This window comes from Hyla sarda, chromosome 4 (genome assembly GCF_029499605.1).
Source record: "Hyla sarda isolate aHylSar1 chromosome 4, aHylSar1.hap1, whole genome shotgun sequence".
NCBI lineage: Eukaryota > Metazoa > Chordata > Amphibia > Anura > Hylidae > Hyla > Hyla sarda.
In genome coordinates this window covers 321,964,699-321,982,363 of record NC_079192.1, presented here as the reverse complement: position 1 = coordinate 321,982,363, position 17,665 = coordinate 321,964,699, and the positions used below count along the sequence as shown (strand labels likewise).

General features: G+C 40.6%; 1 protein-coding gene across 3 annotated transcripts in view; it reads right to left on the bottom strand.

Annotated features, from left to right (window-relative positions):
• Window positions 1–17,665, bottom strand: part of AFF4 (ALF transcription elongation factor 4) — a 101,387-nt gene that overhangs the window by 23,414 nt on the left and 60,308 nt on the right. For 2 of the 3 annotated variants that reach the window (XM_056574939.1, XM_056574941.1), the window contains 8 exons: window positions 16,681–16,807; window positions 6,024–6,767; window positions 4,140–4,184; window positions 2,846–2,932; window positions 2,279–2,315; window positions 2,073–2,121; window positions 820–874; window positions 91–128 (listed from right to left, as the gene is read on the bottom strand). In XM_056574939.1, the coding sequence (XP_056430914.1) occupies window positions 91–128; window positions 820–874; window positions 2,073–2,121; window positions 2,279–2,315; window positions 2,846–2,932; window positions 4,140–4,184; window positions 6,024–6,767; window positions 16,681–16,803 (1,178 nt within the window). In that variant the 5' untranslated portion in view covers window positions 16,804–16,807. The remainder of the gene's footprint in view (window positions 1–90; window positions 129–819; window positions 875–2,072; window positions 2,122–2,278; window positions 2,316–2,845; window positions 2,933–4,139; window positions 4,185–6,023; window positions 6,768–16,680; window positions 16,808–17,665) is intronic. The other variant, XM_056574940.1, reaches the window with a different exon arrangement.

Genomic DNA, 17,665 nt, shown 5'->3' with positions numbered 1-17,665 from the left:
ATTGCCTTATTCTACAAATGCTAACCTAATTAGCAAAATATCAAACAATGAAAATGTGATTCCCCTAAAGAATGTCTAAAAGCCACTTACCTTCCAGGTGTGTTGGTTGGTACAGTTTTATCACAATCCTGAAAGAAAAAACAAAGTAGCACCTTGTAAGTAACTAAAACAAAGCCATTCAATGTATCAGTTACAGAACTTACTATGGGTTTTTATCTTCAATCATCTCAAAATATCAAAGTCTCCATGCTACTATAGAAAGGATCACGCAAAGCATGAAAATGTATTAAATGAAATGGGGTCTGTCGCTGGAAAAAACCTTTTGATTTATCAATAAAGACTGAACACTCAGACCTTGACCAATTAAAACTTTTAAAGATAGGTCCCTATAAATGCAAGTCAGGAGAGAGAATGCGCTAAGCGTGCATGTTTCAGGTCTTGTTCTAGTGATTGGTTGGGTTTATAAACGTGTTACGTGATTGAGAAGGACACATGATGCAAGTCTGTGGGATGGTCTTGCTCACGTATACACAGGGTGTTCACAACCTGACAGTGGCTAGAAAAAAGGGTCCGTCACTCTAGAGGACCCGTCACGTCTGTAGATTACACAGGCCGCAAATAGTAATTAGTACTTCTGTGAGATCTATGCAACATTAACAAGGATAAGTATCCTAACATAAAACAGCTAGACTTTCAAAGAACCGCTCAACAAAAGCTACCTTGCCAAACTAGTCAAAAGGAATTTTCATGGAAAAGGGAAAAGAAAGATGGAAAATAAACACACAAAATAGAAAAGAAATGTTGCTGTTAAAAAGGCACCTGATCTCCATCGCTATCTTCACTGCTGCTCAGCTTTAGGTCCTCCTTCAGCATGCTGTAAAACAGATCAATTTGCTATAAACAAAACTACTGAAAATAAGGTATGCATCAATCTTGACATCTTCACCTATGATTTAACTGTTGACAAATATGAATTACACGTGTGGTGTTATAAGGACCTCCATGCTGCTTCTGTGTATCTTACAGCAGCATGGAGGACTTTATACAGCAGTAATAAGCAGTGTTGCTATGAATCCAGTACTCAAGTGATCTAGTAGAACACTTACTGGAAGCAGCAGTCTTAGCTGTGTTTATCCATCTCTGAATCTCAGTCCCTTCCCTCTCTGCAGATTTCTAGGGTAGCAGCTGTAACTGATCCTTCAATGATTCTGCAAACCTGTCCCCTCGCTGCCCCATGCATGTGGATGTTTCATAAGATAAAAATATTTAAGTTTCTTATGTACTTTATGTATTGATTTATTGGAAGTGAATTGGCAATATACTTCACAACAATTGATCATTGCTACTTCCCACTCTTATGTTTGAAGCATAAAGCAGCCATCATAACTATAATGTAAAATGTTTAAAAGGGGTCCTATAAAATTATAAATGGAATCAAAATTAAAAAATAATTATATGTTATATGAACATTCTACTGTGTAATTAGAAAATAATTGTTAAATCAACATCTTTTCTACTGTGTAATTTTTTTCAGCTCTATGAATGTAAACAATTGATATTTTTACATTTGTCTTCCATGGCTCCAGAAATGGTCTCATCTCATGTACTACATTGTACTTGGAAAGGTTAGTTAAGCAACATGCAGATGTTAGTTCCTAGAAGCGGATATCTAATAACGTTAATAAAACAAATTAAACATAACTAAATAACACTATTAAAAAAAGTAATGGTCTATTTTTCATGTGCAAATGGATAAATAACAGACGGGATACAGAATCAAAATTACAGATCAACAAGTGTTCTTTAAGGACAGAAAGCTGCTGCCAGCTTAGTGGCATTAGGAAAACTCCCTGTGTGCTATTTATACTCCCCTATGTAATCCTGTACCAGACAACACGCTATCACAATAACCTGAAATATAGGACTGGTATTATTTTAGCTAGTTTTCCTCTACAGACTCAAGTTGCATAGAGTAATTTACTTTGTGTACTGACAGAAAAAAAAATAATGTTTAAAACACATTACATTAAATTAACGAAACAGGAATGTTTTCTAAATACAACGCAACTTACGATTTTGGTAGGTGACCATTGGAAGCTTTTGTTGACACACTGTACCGCTCTGTGAGATAAAAAAAAAAAAAAACACAGTCATGGTAACTAAGGGAGTAGATATTTATAGTTTTTAATATAAACATCCGCATGGGATTAGAACACATACATCCCCCATAGTACAATAAAGAAGAATTAAGTTTACATTATATGAAGAACACACTCACTTTGATCAGTGCTGGAAAAGCTTGATTGTTGGGAATCCTAAAAACAAGGTGTAAGAAATAAAGTTAATACTGTATAACAAAAGGCAGAGATATTAAGTCTACAATTAATCTCTGTTTGTAGTACATTGTCACTGCCACTAAGGCCAGCATTGGCCATCTCTATCCAGGAGCCATTTCAGAAAAGGCCTCTGAGAAAGATGAACTGCAAATAAAATATCCCAAAATTGAGTGCATTGTTTATGTGATGATGCAACCAATCACTGACCTCAGTGGTCACATGCCATACATAAAAGATACATTTGCTGACTGCATTGCAGATTTTAAAATGTGCATTGTGTCAATTTATGACAGTTTTGGACATCCTCATTGAAAATCTATGGGGAAGGTAAAATCTGCACCAGATCCATTGTATTTGTATGGAAAACCCACACAGATTTCAATGCAGATATTTTCCACAAGTAATCCCTTTAATTTACACTTACCCTTTAAAAAAAACATATTTAAAAACTAGTCACACACATAGAAGCAAAATACTGTACAGCACAACAAAAATTCTTTAATACAAACCTTAGTTGGAAACGGAAATTTGGAAGGCTCAGTTTTGCATGGGGTATGGATGGCAGTTAGAGGGGGAGGCCATGAGTGGGTCATTTCCTGCAATCAAAAGTATAGATTTAAGGAAAGCAACAAAAAAACCAAAAACACTCAAGCAGTGACACCAGCAATGCTCCCAAATCTGTCAGTCATTCTCCTGATGTACCTTGTATGTCCGATTGTGCCAAAGCACTTGAAATCCCAATGTACCATCTATGTCACTTTGCCGCAAGGGGTTAAAGTAGTATCTATAGAATACATGTAATCTCTCCTGTTAGGTCTATGATCCTTGCTTATTTTAGTAAATACTTGAAAGAGTATAATAAAAAAAATCTGAATTATTTCATAGACCATACATTAGTCCTACTGGAAACACATGACTAAATAGACAACTGGGTGCTACTAGAGGGGGGCTTGTCCCTTCACCATCTAGACTGTCCGCTTCGAATGGATAGTGTCAGACTGTTTAGGGACACTGCCTCAGCTGGTAACACCCAGTTGGTTATTTACTCAACAAGGAGAGACACAGAGCTATAAGAAAAGAAGCTCCAGAATTGTTATTCCATGGGGCATACAAATATTTACTAAAGCAGACAGGTCAGGAAAAGCCACAGGTCCTCTTTAAATATTTAAACTTTGAATTGCTTCCTCTTTGGATTGTCACGTTACAACAAAAATGAAACGGTAGTCTCCAAACTAAATAATAGAGCTGTACCCATTTGTTTGTTTTCGCTCAACTACAAGACTTTTTAAATCCGTACACCACATGCTCAGCTTTCTTAAAGGAGTAGTGCCAAGAGGAAATAAGGGCACAGCACCGAAATTACCGCTACTGCCCATTTAAGCAATATTTAGGATTATTTTGAATATGTTTATTTCCTTAAATTGGATTTAGTTAAGAGGTTTTCCCCAAAAAAAACCCCCCCCCAGATTTCAGAAAATCTCCTTAAAAAGGGGTACTCCGCTGCTCAGCGTTTGGAACAAACTGTTCCGAACGCTGGAGCTGGTGCCGAGAGCTCATGACGTCATAACCCCACCCCTCATGAAATCATGCCCCGCCCCTTCAATGCAAGTCAATGAGAGGGGGCGTGGCAGCATCTCATAGACTTGCATTGAGGGGGCAGTGAGTGACTTCATGAGGGGGCGGGGGCTAAGACATCACAAGCTCACGGCACCGGCTCCAGCACTCGGAAAAGTTTGTTCCATATGCTGAGTAGCAGAGTACCCCTTTAAGAACATTAGTTAAAATAAAATAAAAATTACTTACTTTTAAAATTTCATCCACACAGCTCACATCACCAGATGCTGAGGCCTGAAATAGAAAAGTGAGAGTTGCTGAAAAACACAATATAGAAAAGTGAAACTCAAAGTCATTGGTATTAATTCAACTTCCTAGTATGTATAATGCAGAGACGTGTGGATTCTCTCCTAAGAGGTGGATAAGACCATATATATGTATGACCATAAAAAAAGCTTTACATTTACATCTGTCTGTGTAGGCAAGAAAAGAGAAGCAGATTATGCCAAGAAAATAACTAACACTTTATGTTCTTATTCCATATACTGCAGACAGAACCAACAACTGATACAACATTGTTAGCTCACATCGAGCTGATTAACCATGAGTAATATAAAGGTGAGACTACAGGACAGTGACGTGTTCTATGGCTCTGGCAACCTTTGAACTGCTTTGTGCAAGGAAACTATGTTATGCAAAAGGAAAAACCTTTGGGAATAATCACTGTATTCTGGCTGTCAAAACTCTGGTTTTTCTTGTCTCATTACTCCCATGGAATTTTTTTTTCTTTTTTTTACCTCAACTAGTGCCAGAAAGCTAAACAAATTTGTAAATAGCTTCTATTTATCCTTCCAGTACTACCTAGCTGCTGTATGCTCCACAGGAAGTTCTTTTCTTTTTTAATTTCCTTTCTGTCTGACCACAGTGCTCTGTGCTGACACCTCTGTCCATGTCAGGAACTGTCCGGAGAAGGATAGGTTTGCTTTGGGGATTTGTTCCTACTCTGGATAGTTCATAAAAAATGGACAGAGGTGTCAGCAGAGAGCACTTGTGGTCAGGCAGAAAGGAAATTCAAAAAGAAAAGAACTTTCTCTGGAACATACAGCAGCTGATAAGTATTGGAAGGGTTAGTATTTTAAAATAGAAGTCATTTACAAATCTGTTTAACTTTCTGGCACCAGTTGATTAAAAAAATTTTTTTTTTTCCCCATGTACCCCTTTAAGCTTTCCCAACTAGTTGCTACTAGTCAGAGGATCAAACAGTTTCTTATGTAAATTTAGGAACACACTGAGTAGATGACAGGAAAAAAAAAAAAAAAAAAGTGGCAAACACTCTGGTCCTAAAAACATTGTTGGGGGGGGGGGGGGGGGGGGGATTTGTCAATGTGTCAATGCTTGCATGACAGTTTTCTGGCATAAAAATTAAAAATAAATGCAGACTTTCCTATGCCAGTTTTCTCCTGTAGGCAATGAAACTCCACCTAGAGTATTCACAACATATCAGTGTTGCCATTACTGCCAAGATTGAGCCCAAACTCCCAAGTGTTTGGAGCCTGTCTAGTGCAGCTGGACAAACATTGCAGCCTTTAAGTGAAGTGTGCCATTGTGCCCCAAGTGACCAAGAATTTTGAATTGTCTGACATGTCTAAAGTTTTTCTAAAATGACAGGGACCCTTTAAAGTAAGAAGTTAATCAGTACTGCAAGGGACCTTCTGTACCAATTCTTGGGTTAAAAAGAAAAAAAAACTGCAAAACTTTTAGGCGAGAAAACCAATATATATATATATATATTGCAAAATTGGTAGGTACATATGGCCTAACCATTTACCAATGTAAATATCTACTCTATGTAAAATAGGCCTGAATGCCTAAGAAGATTTGTGGTCAACCCTAACTCAGTTGGTCGGCTAATTTTTGCCCCATATCCGGTTTTCTGGCTGGACTGAAAACCGCAGCATACCGCGGTTTACAGTCCTACCAGAAAACTTAATACGGGGCAATAAATTAGCCGACAGGAGTCACTATCTGAGTCCTGTCAGCTCATTCAAATGAATGCAGATGGAGTGTGAATGCAGCCTTACAATGTGTGAACAAAGCCTTTAGGTTACAGAGGCTAGAGAAACAGTGACTTACATCCAGAGGTTGAGAAGGGATCTTCAGTTTGGTTAAGTGTGCTTTGGAGGACTTCAGCTCACTCATGCTATTGCCTTGAGACTGACCACTGTAGTGCTCAGTGGACAATTTGGGTTCCATAGATTCAGGCCCATCCATTGGCCGTACATAAGCTGTAGGTTTCTGCAACATTGAGCTAGATTTGGGCATTAAAGATGGTGGAAATGCTTGTGAGGAGTGCTGTCCACTTGAGAATGAAGGGGCACGAGAAGGGGAGTCCCAATTAGCATCCGGGTCTCTTGGAGATTTGGAGCGTGTACGATCTTTGCTGTGATGATCAATCCCATGAGGACGGGAATGGCTAGAACTCAAAGCAGACTGCTTTCCTGGGCTGATGGACCGTGATTTTGAGTGGTCTGACCCGTGTTGCCCCTTCTTCCGGCTACTGCTATAGGACTCCCTATCATGTCTTTGACTGCTGCTGCTCCTGCTATGACCTCCTTGTGAACTGGATGAGGAACGTTTCTGGGACTGAGAAGAAGTGCTTGGTGCAGGCCCCACAGGAGTCCATTTACTGCTCTGGTGTGAAGTACTATGTCTCTGGTCAGCATAGAAGCTTTGTCCCGATTTATCATCGGATGGAGGAGGAGGGACACTGTGCTTGGAAAGTCCAAGTGACAAAGGTGGGTCAGTTATCATATCCTTCATTTCATCGTAGTTTCCCAGCATACTCTGGATACGGTTGGATAATTTATCTTCCTTGGTCTAAAATGGGAAGAGAAAAAAGGAAAACGTTGGTATGAAATACTTAGATGGGCTCTATCAAACAAAACTCAACACAAACACAATCACATAATAACAAGTCATCAACCTATTATCTGCTGGAAACATTACAGATAACAATAGAAAAGAAAGGGGATGGGTGAACTGAGGAAGCAGACGTAAAGAAAAATTGTATAATGTTTCAGTAAGTTTTTTTATTTTTATAAAACACAAGTTTTCCCCCCATTATACTGAACTCAATATGACAAAGTCAAAGTTAGAAAGTCAAAAGTTGTGAAGTTCTTTCCAGTCTGACCACAATGCTCTTTGCTGACACCTCTGTCTGTGTCAGGAACCGTCCAGAGTTTAAGTAAATCCCCATAGCAAACCTCTCCTGCTCTGGACAGTTCTGACACTGACCATAGTGCTCTCTGCTGACACCTCTGTCAGACAGAAAAGAACTAGAAAACTTACTCTGTAGTATACAGCAGCAGTTATATACTGGTAGGCTAAGGATTTTTAAAGAGAAGTAATTTACAAATCTAACTTTTTGGGACCAGTTCATTTGAAAAAAAAAAAAAAAAAAAAAAAAATTCTCTCCATCGGGGTACCCCTTTAATGAAAACCTTGCTCAATAAGCTTTTCTTCAACCCAGACCAGTCTCCCTGTCCTAGATTGGTGGAGTGCTGTGGCGTTTACTTTCTGGATGTTTCTCCAATCTGCACACAGGATCTTTGGAGCTTACCTTCAACGATCATTTAACTCTTTGTCTGCCCTCTCTTACTAAAGCCCTTCGTCCCTTGTTACATTGTTTGGTGGGGCGGCTAGCTGAAGTAAAAGTAAAAAGTCATAGCCATTTCAAACTTCTTCCAATGAGGAACAAGGGAGGCCACTGTGCTCGTGAACTTTTAGTGCATAAGAAGTGTTTTCGTACACTTCTCCGGATACGTGAGGGCACTACAGGCGGTTCCTTCCATATAATTGTTATTTTGTATCAATAAACAAGTCCTACTCTGGATCTTTAGAACGGCCATGCCCTGCTACCTTATTTAACAAGATTTAGCTACAGTTCCTGTTACCAAGGGTCAATTTTATCCTACTACTAGAGAAGAGCGAAGTTAGTGATTCGATTCTTCACAAACTTCTCGGCTCGGCAGTTGCTGACTTTATCCTGCATAAATGAGTTCAGCTTTCAGTTGCTCCGGTGGGCTGGAGACTCTCTCCTAGGACTGTATCCACCTTTTCCAGCCCACCAGAAAGCTGAACTAATTTATGCAGGATAAAGTCAGCAACCGCCGAGCCGAGAAGTTCGTGCCGAATCGCATTACTGTAACGTCGCTCATCTCTACCTACTACTATTTCTTTTCAGACTTTGTGTTTTCTCTGATCTACATTGTCTCTGTCTTTCCTAATCCTGTCCAATCATCTGAATTTACCACAGGTGACGCCAATCAAGGTGCAGAAACATCTCAGAGATGATCAAGAGAAATGGGAGGAGCCAGAGCTACGTCGTCAAGTGTCAAAGCGAAGGGTCTGAATATTTATGTCCATGCAAAATTCTAGTTTTTAAATACATTTGCAAAAAAGGTGAACAGTCAGTTTCTTCTCATTGTGGGGTACTGAGTGCAAAATGATGGAGGAACACTTGAATATGCTTTACCTACACACAAAAGGTCTCAACCTAAAATGTTTAAAAAAAATTAAAATAAAAAAGTGAAAGGATCTGAAGATTTTTTTGAATGCATTGTATATTAGAGAAGCTTTGTGAACTAATGCTGACAGCTCATACTTAAGAATCAGCACCAATTAGAAAAGTGTTTTGACATGTCCTATTAGAGGGGGTATCCGTGCAGAGACCTCAATTAGCTAGAACGAGCGGGGATTTGGAAAAGCACAAAGCAGGGCCCCTCTCTCCCCTGATATCTCCTTGCCGTAGGAGACAGATTCTATTAAAAAAAAAAAAAAAAAGTCTTCGGTGCCCATCTTAAGCAGCAATGAGAGAGACATGCTCTATCAAATCAGTAGCGGTCTCAGGGGTGGCTCTCTGTTACTATGCAAATTAAGCTTGAGTGTCTAGGGTTAGTGTGGCTAGTATTCCCCAGCATGAGTCCAGCCCATGCTCTTCATCACCCCCAGCCATGTGCATCTGCCAACCACATGTGATTGACAGTCACTGGATAAGGAGATGGGTTGAACCTTCCTGTACTCTTGCCATGCTAGGAAATGCTCTCTGGGCACTTGAGTCTTATTTGCATAATAACAAAGGCTTACACCTCGGAAATGGAAAGGATCTATATTAACACTTTTTTTTTTAATGTCCAAAATCATGATTATTAACAATGTCCAGCCATGAGCTTATTTACACCCGTTTCCTGCTGACAGCTCCACGTTAAACTTAAGTTATAACTACATGATGATCTGGATGCGACGTGCGATTTCCCCGTTGAACAACTTATCAATACTTTGCCATTACACAAGGTGGGAGGGAAGATGTGAGATAACTTTTAAGATACCATTCACTCAATTGTAACCAAAGCAACAAGTTGCGCAAAAGCTGCCATCTGCTCCTAGCCTAAAGATGCTTCTGACAGTGGTCTGAATTGAATATTAGAACAGGAGATTGTAGATTTTTGGGTGCCATTAAAATTGACATCTATTTTCTGTTGATTTCTATTTCAAGTTCTTGTTGAGAACTACAACAAAGTCAGAATCATGTTTGTAGAAAGAAGACCAATACATGACACAGAAAATTAGGCCAAAGTTATTAAACTCCATTTTATATTGTTCTATTGGGCTCATAAGGGCCCAGGGCTTCTAAATAGATCACACACTAAGGGGGGACATGTATCATTATTTGTGTATGGTAGACGCAGTTTACCCTTTTGCCGAATTCTAAATTACGTGCAGAAGCTCTAAATTTATCAATCAAGCGCAAGGAGTTTAATAAATTGCAGGCAAATATAGTAATCTCCTCAATTTACTCTTTAAAAAATGGAATCAATGATTTAGAGCATCTTGTTACGTACAGTCCAAGATGGCTTATATTTGCGTAAAAAATATGGTCATTGCACCTGATTTCTGCAGGTAAATGAAATGTACACAGTTGATAAATTTGTGTGTAGTAAATAGGTCACTCCAAGGTACACCGAAACATACACATCTGGAGGAAATGCTCCACGCAAAATGCTCTACCCAAATAAAAATAAAGACAAAAAAACAGCTTGCGCTAAAAATGTAAACACAAAACAGGGTTAAAATCTTTGATACATGTCCCCCTAAGATCCCTGGTACAACCACCCAGCTTCAGGCATACTTCCACATTGACCTGAAATGGCTCTTCCATGAAATACAAGCTCCAAATGCATTCTGGACCGAAAAACCTCAAGCATACAAATCAATATTGGACAGGGAACTATTCCTTCTAAGATTTATATTTAAGGCTGTCGTGTCACACCGAGCATGCATCAAAGAAGCTTAAAGGAGATGTCCGGCGCAGACTTTTTCTATTCCGTCCTGCAAAAAAAGACAAAAACAAACTTTCACTTCGCTCCATATGTTCTCCCAGAGCTCCGCAACAGCTGATCGGTCGGCCTGTTTACTTCCTACTTCCTTTAGCCCGGTACGTCACACGGCGCTTCAGCCCATCACTGGCCGAGGCGGGGGAACGATGTGGCCGGTGATAGGCTGAAGCGCTGTACCGGGCTAAAAGGAAGTAGGAAGCAGACAGCCTGGCCCAAAGATCAGCTGTTGCGGAGCTCCAGGAGAACATATGGAGGTAAGTGAAAGTTCGTATTGTCTTTTTTTTTGCAGCCTGGGCAGGATGGAATAGAAAAAGTCTCCTTTAAGAGCCAGCAAGGTACAGTTCCCCCCCCCCCCCCCCCTTTTCAATATCAGGAACACTCCCCATATCTAGTACTACAGTGCCATTTGTTTTATTCCAGCACAGCTGCACCTATTCATTTCATTGCTGTAACTTAGTCACGTGATCACCAGTCTAACCCACAGAAAATTACATGGATAAAGATGCATTCACATTTTTTTTTTTTTTACATACGGTTGTCATATCAGTTTATACTTTTTTATAACATCATGAAAGATTCCAAAAACTGACAGACCCGTGCCCAAGACCATAGTAGACCACTGTTTTGAGCACAGGTTAAAAAACCCACACACACCACACACGATGTGAATGACATGTCAGAAGTAGTTCGTCCTGGGTCAGCTGACTTCACCACCTACCAGATCAATCCTGCTGCCAGACACCTGCCAGCTCTATTTGTATACGGATGTTACCTCCGTGGGATGAGTATATATAGTAGTTATACACCTGTCCCAAAGAAATGCCCATACTGTTTCTTGCAGCAGTTTTTCTGTTTTTTGCAGTGATTTTCCCAATAGCGCAGAAAAAATGTGATATTTTATAGCAATTGTGCAAATAATGGTAATCTGTCATTTTTACCACAAATTTAGAAAGTCACAGAGCAGTACAAATGTGTGTAAAATGCAGTAAAAGGGGTTTTCCACCACAAGGTGATTTTAGTACGTACCTGGCAGACAGTAATGGACATGCTTAGGAAGGGTCTGCGCTTGTCTTGGGGCTAAATGGCTATGTTTTTGTGAACTGGATATTTCCTGTTGGAGTTCGGTCTCTTAAACTACACATCGCATAGTTCATTATTTGTAAATGTGAAGTTCCATTCCTCCCTCCCACACATCTGCCACCCCACCCATTGAAACAAAAATGAACTGCATCCATTCAAAAGACCAGTGTTTTCTTAACCAGGGTGCCTACAGCTGTTGCATGATCTCTCTCCAACCCAACAGTCGCTCCCCCCATTGAAGCAGACATTGCACACCTGACTAGTGATGTCACGTCTCGATGCACTGCAATCTGGGAATACCCGAGACTTGAGTAATTTTGTATGCTGTTAAAAATAAATACTGGGGCGAAAAATCACAGGATTGTGAGAAAACAGTCACATACAAGTACAGACACTATTATGAACTACACAAACTTTACAGCCCAACTGTAGCATAGTCAATTAAAAAAAAATTCTGGAATACCCCTTTAAGATCCCTTTTCCACCACAAGTTTGATTATAGGTCAAATCAGTGTCATGAAAATGTTTCTCTAAGGAAGTGCATCATAACTGCATTCAGTGCAAACCAACACCAACCAAGTTTCAGCTCACCTGGGTGAGCCCTAGCATCAGCAGTCTAATTAGATGACCAGGCGCAGTGATCAAATGCCACACACTTAGGAAGGGGATTCATTGGAAACTTAAACAGCATTATAATGTAATTTCTAGTTGGAATTGGAAACCAGTATAAAAAGTCAAACCCATACATGACACATCAGCTAAAACAGGTAAGCACAAAGTATACACAAAAAAAACCTATAAACAGAAAAAAAAAATCCCAGAATGCTTCTTCAAAGTCAGGAAACTGCTAACATGCTGTTCATTACATTACACTTCCTCAGAATGCCTTTCTAAAGCAAATAAAGAACTGCTTGACTTACATAGGACCTTAGTTACAACAAATAAAGTACTACCATAAATGCCCAGGCTACTACATCCATCACATCCCTCACAGACACGTGATCTACCAGTGCAGGAAAAGAGGGGCGCTGCCAAGAATTCTTATTCAGCCAACCAAACTGGCCACATCCATAGAAGACATTAATGTCCAGCACTGAATGAACACTCGGCACATTGCAGTCTTGCCCTGCCTTGCTGGCAAAGTTGGACATCAATGTAAATTTTCTTGAAACATTATTTAATCCATTTATAATGCAAAAACATTACACATCCCTTCATTTGCTCTTCAAAAGCAATACTTTTGTGCCACTGAGGTTTTTGCCTAAGTGGGGATTTTATTGCATAAAAATTTTAAAAAAAGTTTGCTCACAATTTTCAGCATTTCTGGGCATTTTTTATGGTTATAGCCATTAAAAGAATTGTATTATCTGCATTATTCTTACTAGAGATGAGCGAATTTACAGTAAATTCGATTAGTCACGAACTTCTCGGCTCGGCAGTTGATGACTTTTCCTGCATAAATTAGTTCAGCTTTCAGGTGCTCCCGTGGGCTGGAAAAGGTGGATACAGTCCTAGGAGACTCTTTCCTAGGAATGTATCCACCTTTTCCAGCCCACGGGAGCACCTGAAAGCTGAACTAATTTATGCAGGATAAGTCACCAACTGCCGAGCCGAGAAGTTTGTGACGAATCGAATTTACTGTAAATTCACTCATCTCTAATTCTTACATATACCAGATTCTTTTTTTCTTTAGATTTGTACGGTTATGGATGCAGCCATCTTGCATGAACTGCTGTTAAGAGCATTTAAAGTCACGCTTTACAACAGCCACATGGACAGTAGAAAATAATAGACTTGATGGGGCCCTAGTGAATTCAATGGGAGAATTTTTTAGGTATGCTCTGTGACCTGTGCAAAAAGGGGGAGGAGGAGCTGTGACCATCACCTTTTGTGAATGGTGTGATCCTATGTTATCTATATATAGGTGTCCCATTTCATTGTATTCCTGCCGGTGAGACATTATTAGAAGTAATTTGTACAGATCAGAACATGTCAACTGATTAATAGTCCTAATGATCAGTGTATAAGCTTCAACATTTAAAGATTTTAAAGATAAAATAGAAGCTTATTTAAAAAGGGAAACTAACGGCAAGATCGCCCACACTAACCTAAATATACAAATTAATAGGACAAGTGATGATGATGATAAAATGCACTTTATCAGGAAAAAGGTATTCAGCAGCTCCTGAGAAATCTGTATTAGCCTGTATATCAGGTTAGTGCATATGATGTCGCTGTCAGTTTCTCTTTAGAAATAAATATATAAATTAATACGGTATATATAATATAATATAATGGAGCAGGACACTGGAGGCACCACAGAACACTAGAGGTCAGCAAACATAAAAAAATAAAATAAAAAAATGAATAAAAAGGGGGGGGGGGCATGCTTCTAAACCCTTCTCTCGCTGGATACCCTCTTAGATTTACATGGGCCAGGGCAGCCAGAGAGGGGTTATTTTTTCTAAGAAAGAAGCAGCCACAGCACCGCTTTAGGGCTGCATCCTCTTTGTAGTTTTTTCATGCACTGCAGTGCCCTGGCCATCCACTGCACAGGAAACTGCAGTCGGCATATACACTGCTCAAAAAAATAAAGGGAACACCTGAACAACACAATGCAACTCCAAGTCAATCACACTTCTGTGACATCACACTGTCCACTCAGGAAGCAACACTGATTGGCAATCAATTTCACATGCTGCTGTGCAAATGGAACAGACAACAGGTGGAAATTATAGGCAATTAGCAAGACACCCCCAATAAAGGAGTGGTTCTGCAGGTGGTGACCACAGACCACTTCTCAGTTCCTACGCTTCCTGGCTGATATTTTGGTCACTTTTGAATGCTGGTGGTGCTTTCACTAGTGGTAGCATGAGACGGAGTCTACAACCCACACAAGTGGCTCAGGTAGTGCAGCTCATCCAGGATGGCACATCAATGCGAGCTGTGGCAAGAAGGTTTGCTGTGTCTGTTATTGTAGTGTCCAGAGCATGGAGGCGCTACCAGGAGACAGGCCAGTACATCAAGAGATGTGGAGGAGGCCGTAGGAGGGCAAGAACCCAGCAGCAGGACCGCTACCTCTGCCTTTGTGCAAGGAGGAGCAGGAGGAGCACTGCCAGAGCCCTGCAAAATGACTTCCAGCAGGCCACAAATATGCATGTGTCCACTCAAACGGTCAGAAACAGAACCCATGTGGGTGGTATGAGGGCACAACGTCCACAGGTGGGGGTTGTGCTTATAGCCCAACACCGTGCAGGATGTTTGGCATTTGCCAGAGAACACCAAGATTGGCAAATTCGCCACTGGCACCCTGTACTCTTCACAGATGAAAGCAGGTTCACACTGAGCACATGTGACAGACGTGACAGAGTCTGGAGACGCCGTGGAGAACGTTCTGCTGCCTGCAACATCCTCCAGTATGACTGGTTTGGTGGTGGGTCAGTAATGTGTGGGGACCTTTGGGGGGGCCGCACAGCCCTCCATGTGCTTGCCAGAGATAGCCTGACTGCCATTAGGTAATGAGTTGAGATCCTCAGACCCCTTGTGAGACCATATGCTGGTGCAGTTTGCCCTGGGTTCTTCCTAATGCAAGACAATGCTAGACCTCATGTGGCTGGAGTGCGTCAGCAGTTCCTGCAAGAGGAAGGCATTGATGCTGTGGACTTGCCGACCCGTTCCCCAGACCTGGGGAACGGCACATGTGGGACATAATGTCTTGCTCCATCTACCAATGCCACTTTGCACCACAGACTGTCTAGGATTTGGCAGATGCTTTAATCCAGGTCTGGGAGGACCATCTCATCAGGAGCATGCCCAGGCATTGTAAAAGAGGTCATACGGGCACGTGGAGGCCACACACACTTAGTGAGCCTCATTTTGACTTGTTTTAAGGACATTACATCAAAGTTGGATCAGCCTGTAGTGAGGTTTTCCACTGATTTTGAGTGTGACTCCATATCCAGACCTCCATGGGGTGATAAATTTGATTACCATTGATAATTTGTGCGATTTTGTTGTCAGCACATTCAACGATTCAATGTAAAGACGAAAGTATTTCATAGGATTAGGTCATTCATTCAGATCTAGGATGTGTTATCTTAGGGTTACCTTTATTTTTCTGAGCAGTGTATTTAAGTGAATGGGGCTCGCTGCAGCTTCCTGCACAGCTAAGTGGCCCAGAGCATGGCTGTATAAGGAAAACAGTGCCCCACTGATCATAAATTGTTGACATATCGTAGAGATGGGAACACTCCTAAAATATAGAGTTTACTTTCCTAAATTTCAATAAAGTACTAAGGGCACCTTAATAGGGATATTAAAGAAGATGTCCAGCGTTAATAAATGTATCTGCAGGATAGGTGATAAATGTTTGACCACAGGGGTCTAACCGCTGGGACCCTGGCTCTGCTCCTGTATGTGACATTTCGCACATAGTACATCAGCTGGTCAAAACATGCCCCCTCCCCATGGGAGAGGAGGAGACAAGAGAACACTGTATACGCCTCTCAAATAGAGATAAATGGAGAGGGTGTGTCGACCAGCTGACGTGCTGGGTACGAATCTAGCTCTAGCAGAGCTGAGCCGGGGCCTTTATGAGAGAGATCACAGGGGGTCCCAGCGGCTGGAGCCCCCGTGCTCAGACATTTATCCCCTATCCACAGGACATAATTAAAAAGACTTAAAAGCCACTGAAACCACATAAGAAATTTGCGCATTACCTTGGATTCAAAGGCAGATTTTGCAGTGGTTTTAGACACAATTAGACTCCTATAATGGAGCTAAACTTCATCCTCTACCTCAAGCAGTTTCTGGGTGAAATTAATGCAGAAATGTAGCAATAAGTGACAAGCCCCTTTCAAAGCCAGATGGTAAAAAGCTGCACTGTGTAGACTAAAGTACAGTTTCCCATTTAAAAGGGAATGCCAAAGACACTATTTGGGCAGAATTGACAATGATTTTAGCACAGATTATGCCCTGGAATCAGTGTTGATTTTGCCCAAGTGAACATGGCCCAAGGCTCCATTGTAATAAACCAATGATTCTTCCTGCAATAATTTTTCACTCCAGAAGCCACATAAGTGAGTCGAGTTTGGCGAATGCATAAAATACATTCACAAGCCAAGTATGTGACAAGCGATGCATCCAATGTCGATTCAATGCCTGAAAACACTTTAGAAGCCAAGCCTCCTAAAGGGTTATGGCAATTCACCTGTAATGGAACTGCCTCATGCAGGAAGTGCAATACAAGTACATAGTCAGCAGATGAAGACTTGCACTGGCAAAGCAGAAATATTATTACCATGTAGCACACTTACAACTTTATAAGGTTCAGCAAAGAGAGGAGAGGTAGTTGGAAAGGCCTCTTCGCCCTGCTGGATTTCTTGATTTCGCCTTTCTCTTTCTTTCATACGCAGCACGTTCCGTTCTTCACGGTTCATATTGCTACAAAGAAAGACGTATACAAAGTCAACATTTCAACAGATAACTACACTATTGAGTCCACAATAGAAACCTATTTTGGAATAGGTCAGGGGATTGCATTTAACCAAAAGTAGGAAGGAATCCTTTAACACGGAGAAGACTAAATAGACACGTATTAGAAGGGAACGATGCCTGTTTTCCTGCAGGATGAAAGCCAATAATTGATATTATGTAATGCCTGTAACTTAGATAAACATGCACTTGTATACGGACGTTGCTAAGGATGAAAGATGAGTAAGGATACAGAAATGAGAAAGCCGTATATCCAGTTTATTAAAATGACACTTTTACATTCCACCAGACTTAAGTACTTTTTTTTTTTTTTTTTCCAGTGAGTCTGTCACTAGGAAAACCCAACAAAAGTGACCAAGGTAAAAATAAAAAAGCCCCATAAATAAAAGAGCCATCAGCTTCCTGCATCTTAAAAAGGAACCCATTGAAAAACACAGCCAGGCAGCATGATCTAGATCAGGAACATTGGAGAAGATATATAGATATGTCATGTCATTTGCTGCCCCTTATATCCTTAGGGGTCCAGTGGGCGGTCCTAATTAGTAACGACCTCTCAACGAATGCACGCTCACAGAAAGGAAGCCTGTCACTCACTCATCAGAAGTACACACTAAACTGCCAAGCATTAACAGAGCAGAAAGAAGTCAAAGCTTACCCAAAATGTTTAAATTATGCCAGATTTAATGTTTTAATTCAGGCTCTGTTCACACCAAGTTTTTCTTTATACAGAACCTATGTGCTGAGAAAAAAATCCAAACACAAGAACTGGACCTCACCAAAGAGGCCAAGGGCATCATTTTGAGCTCA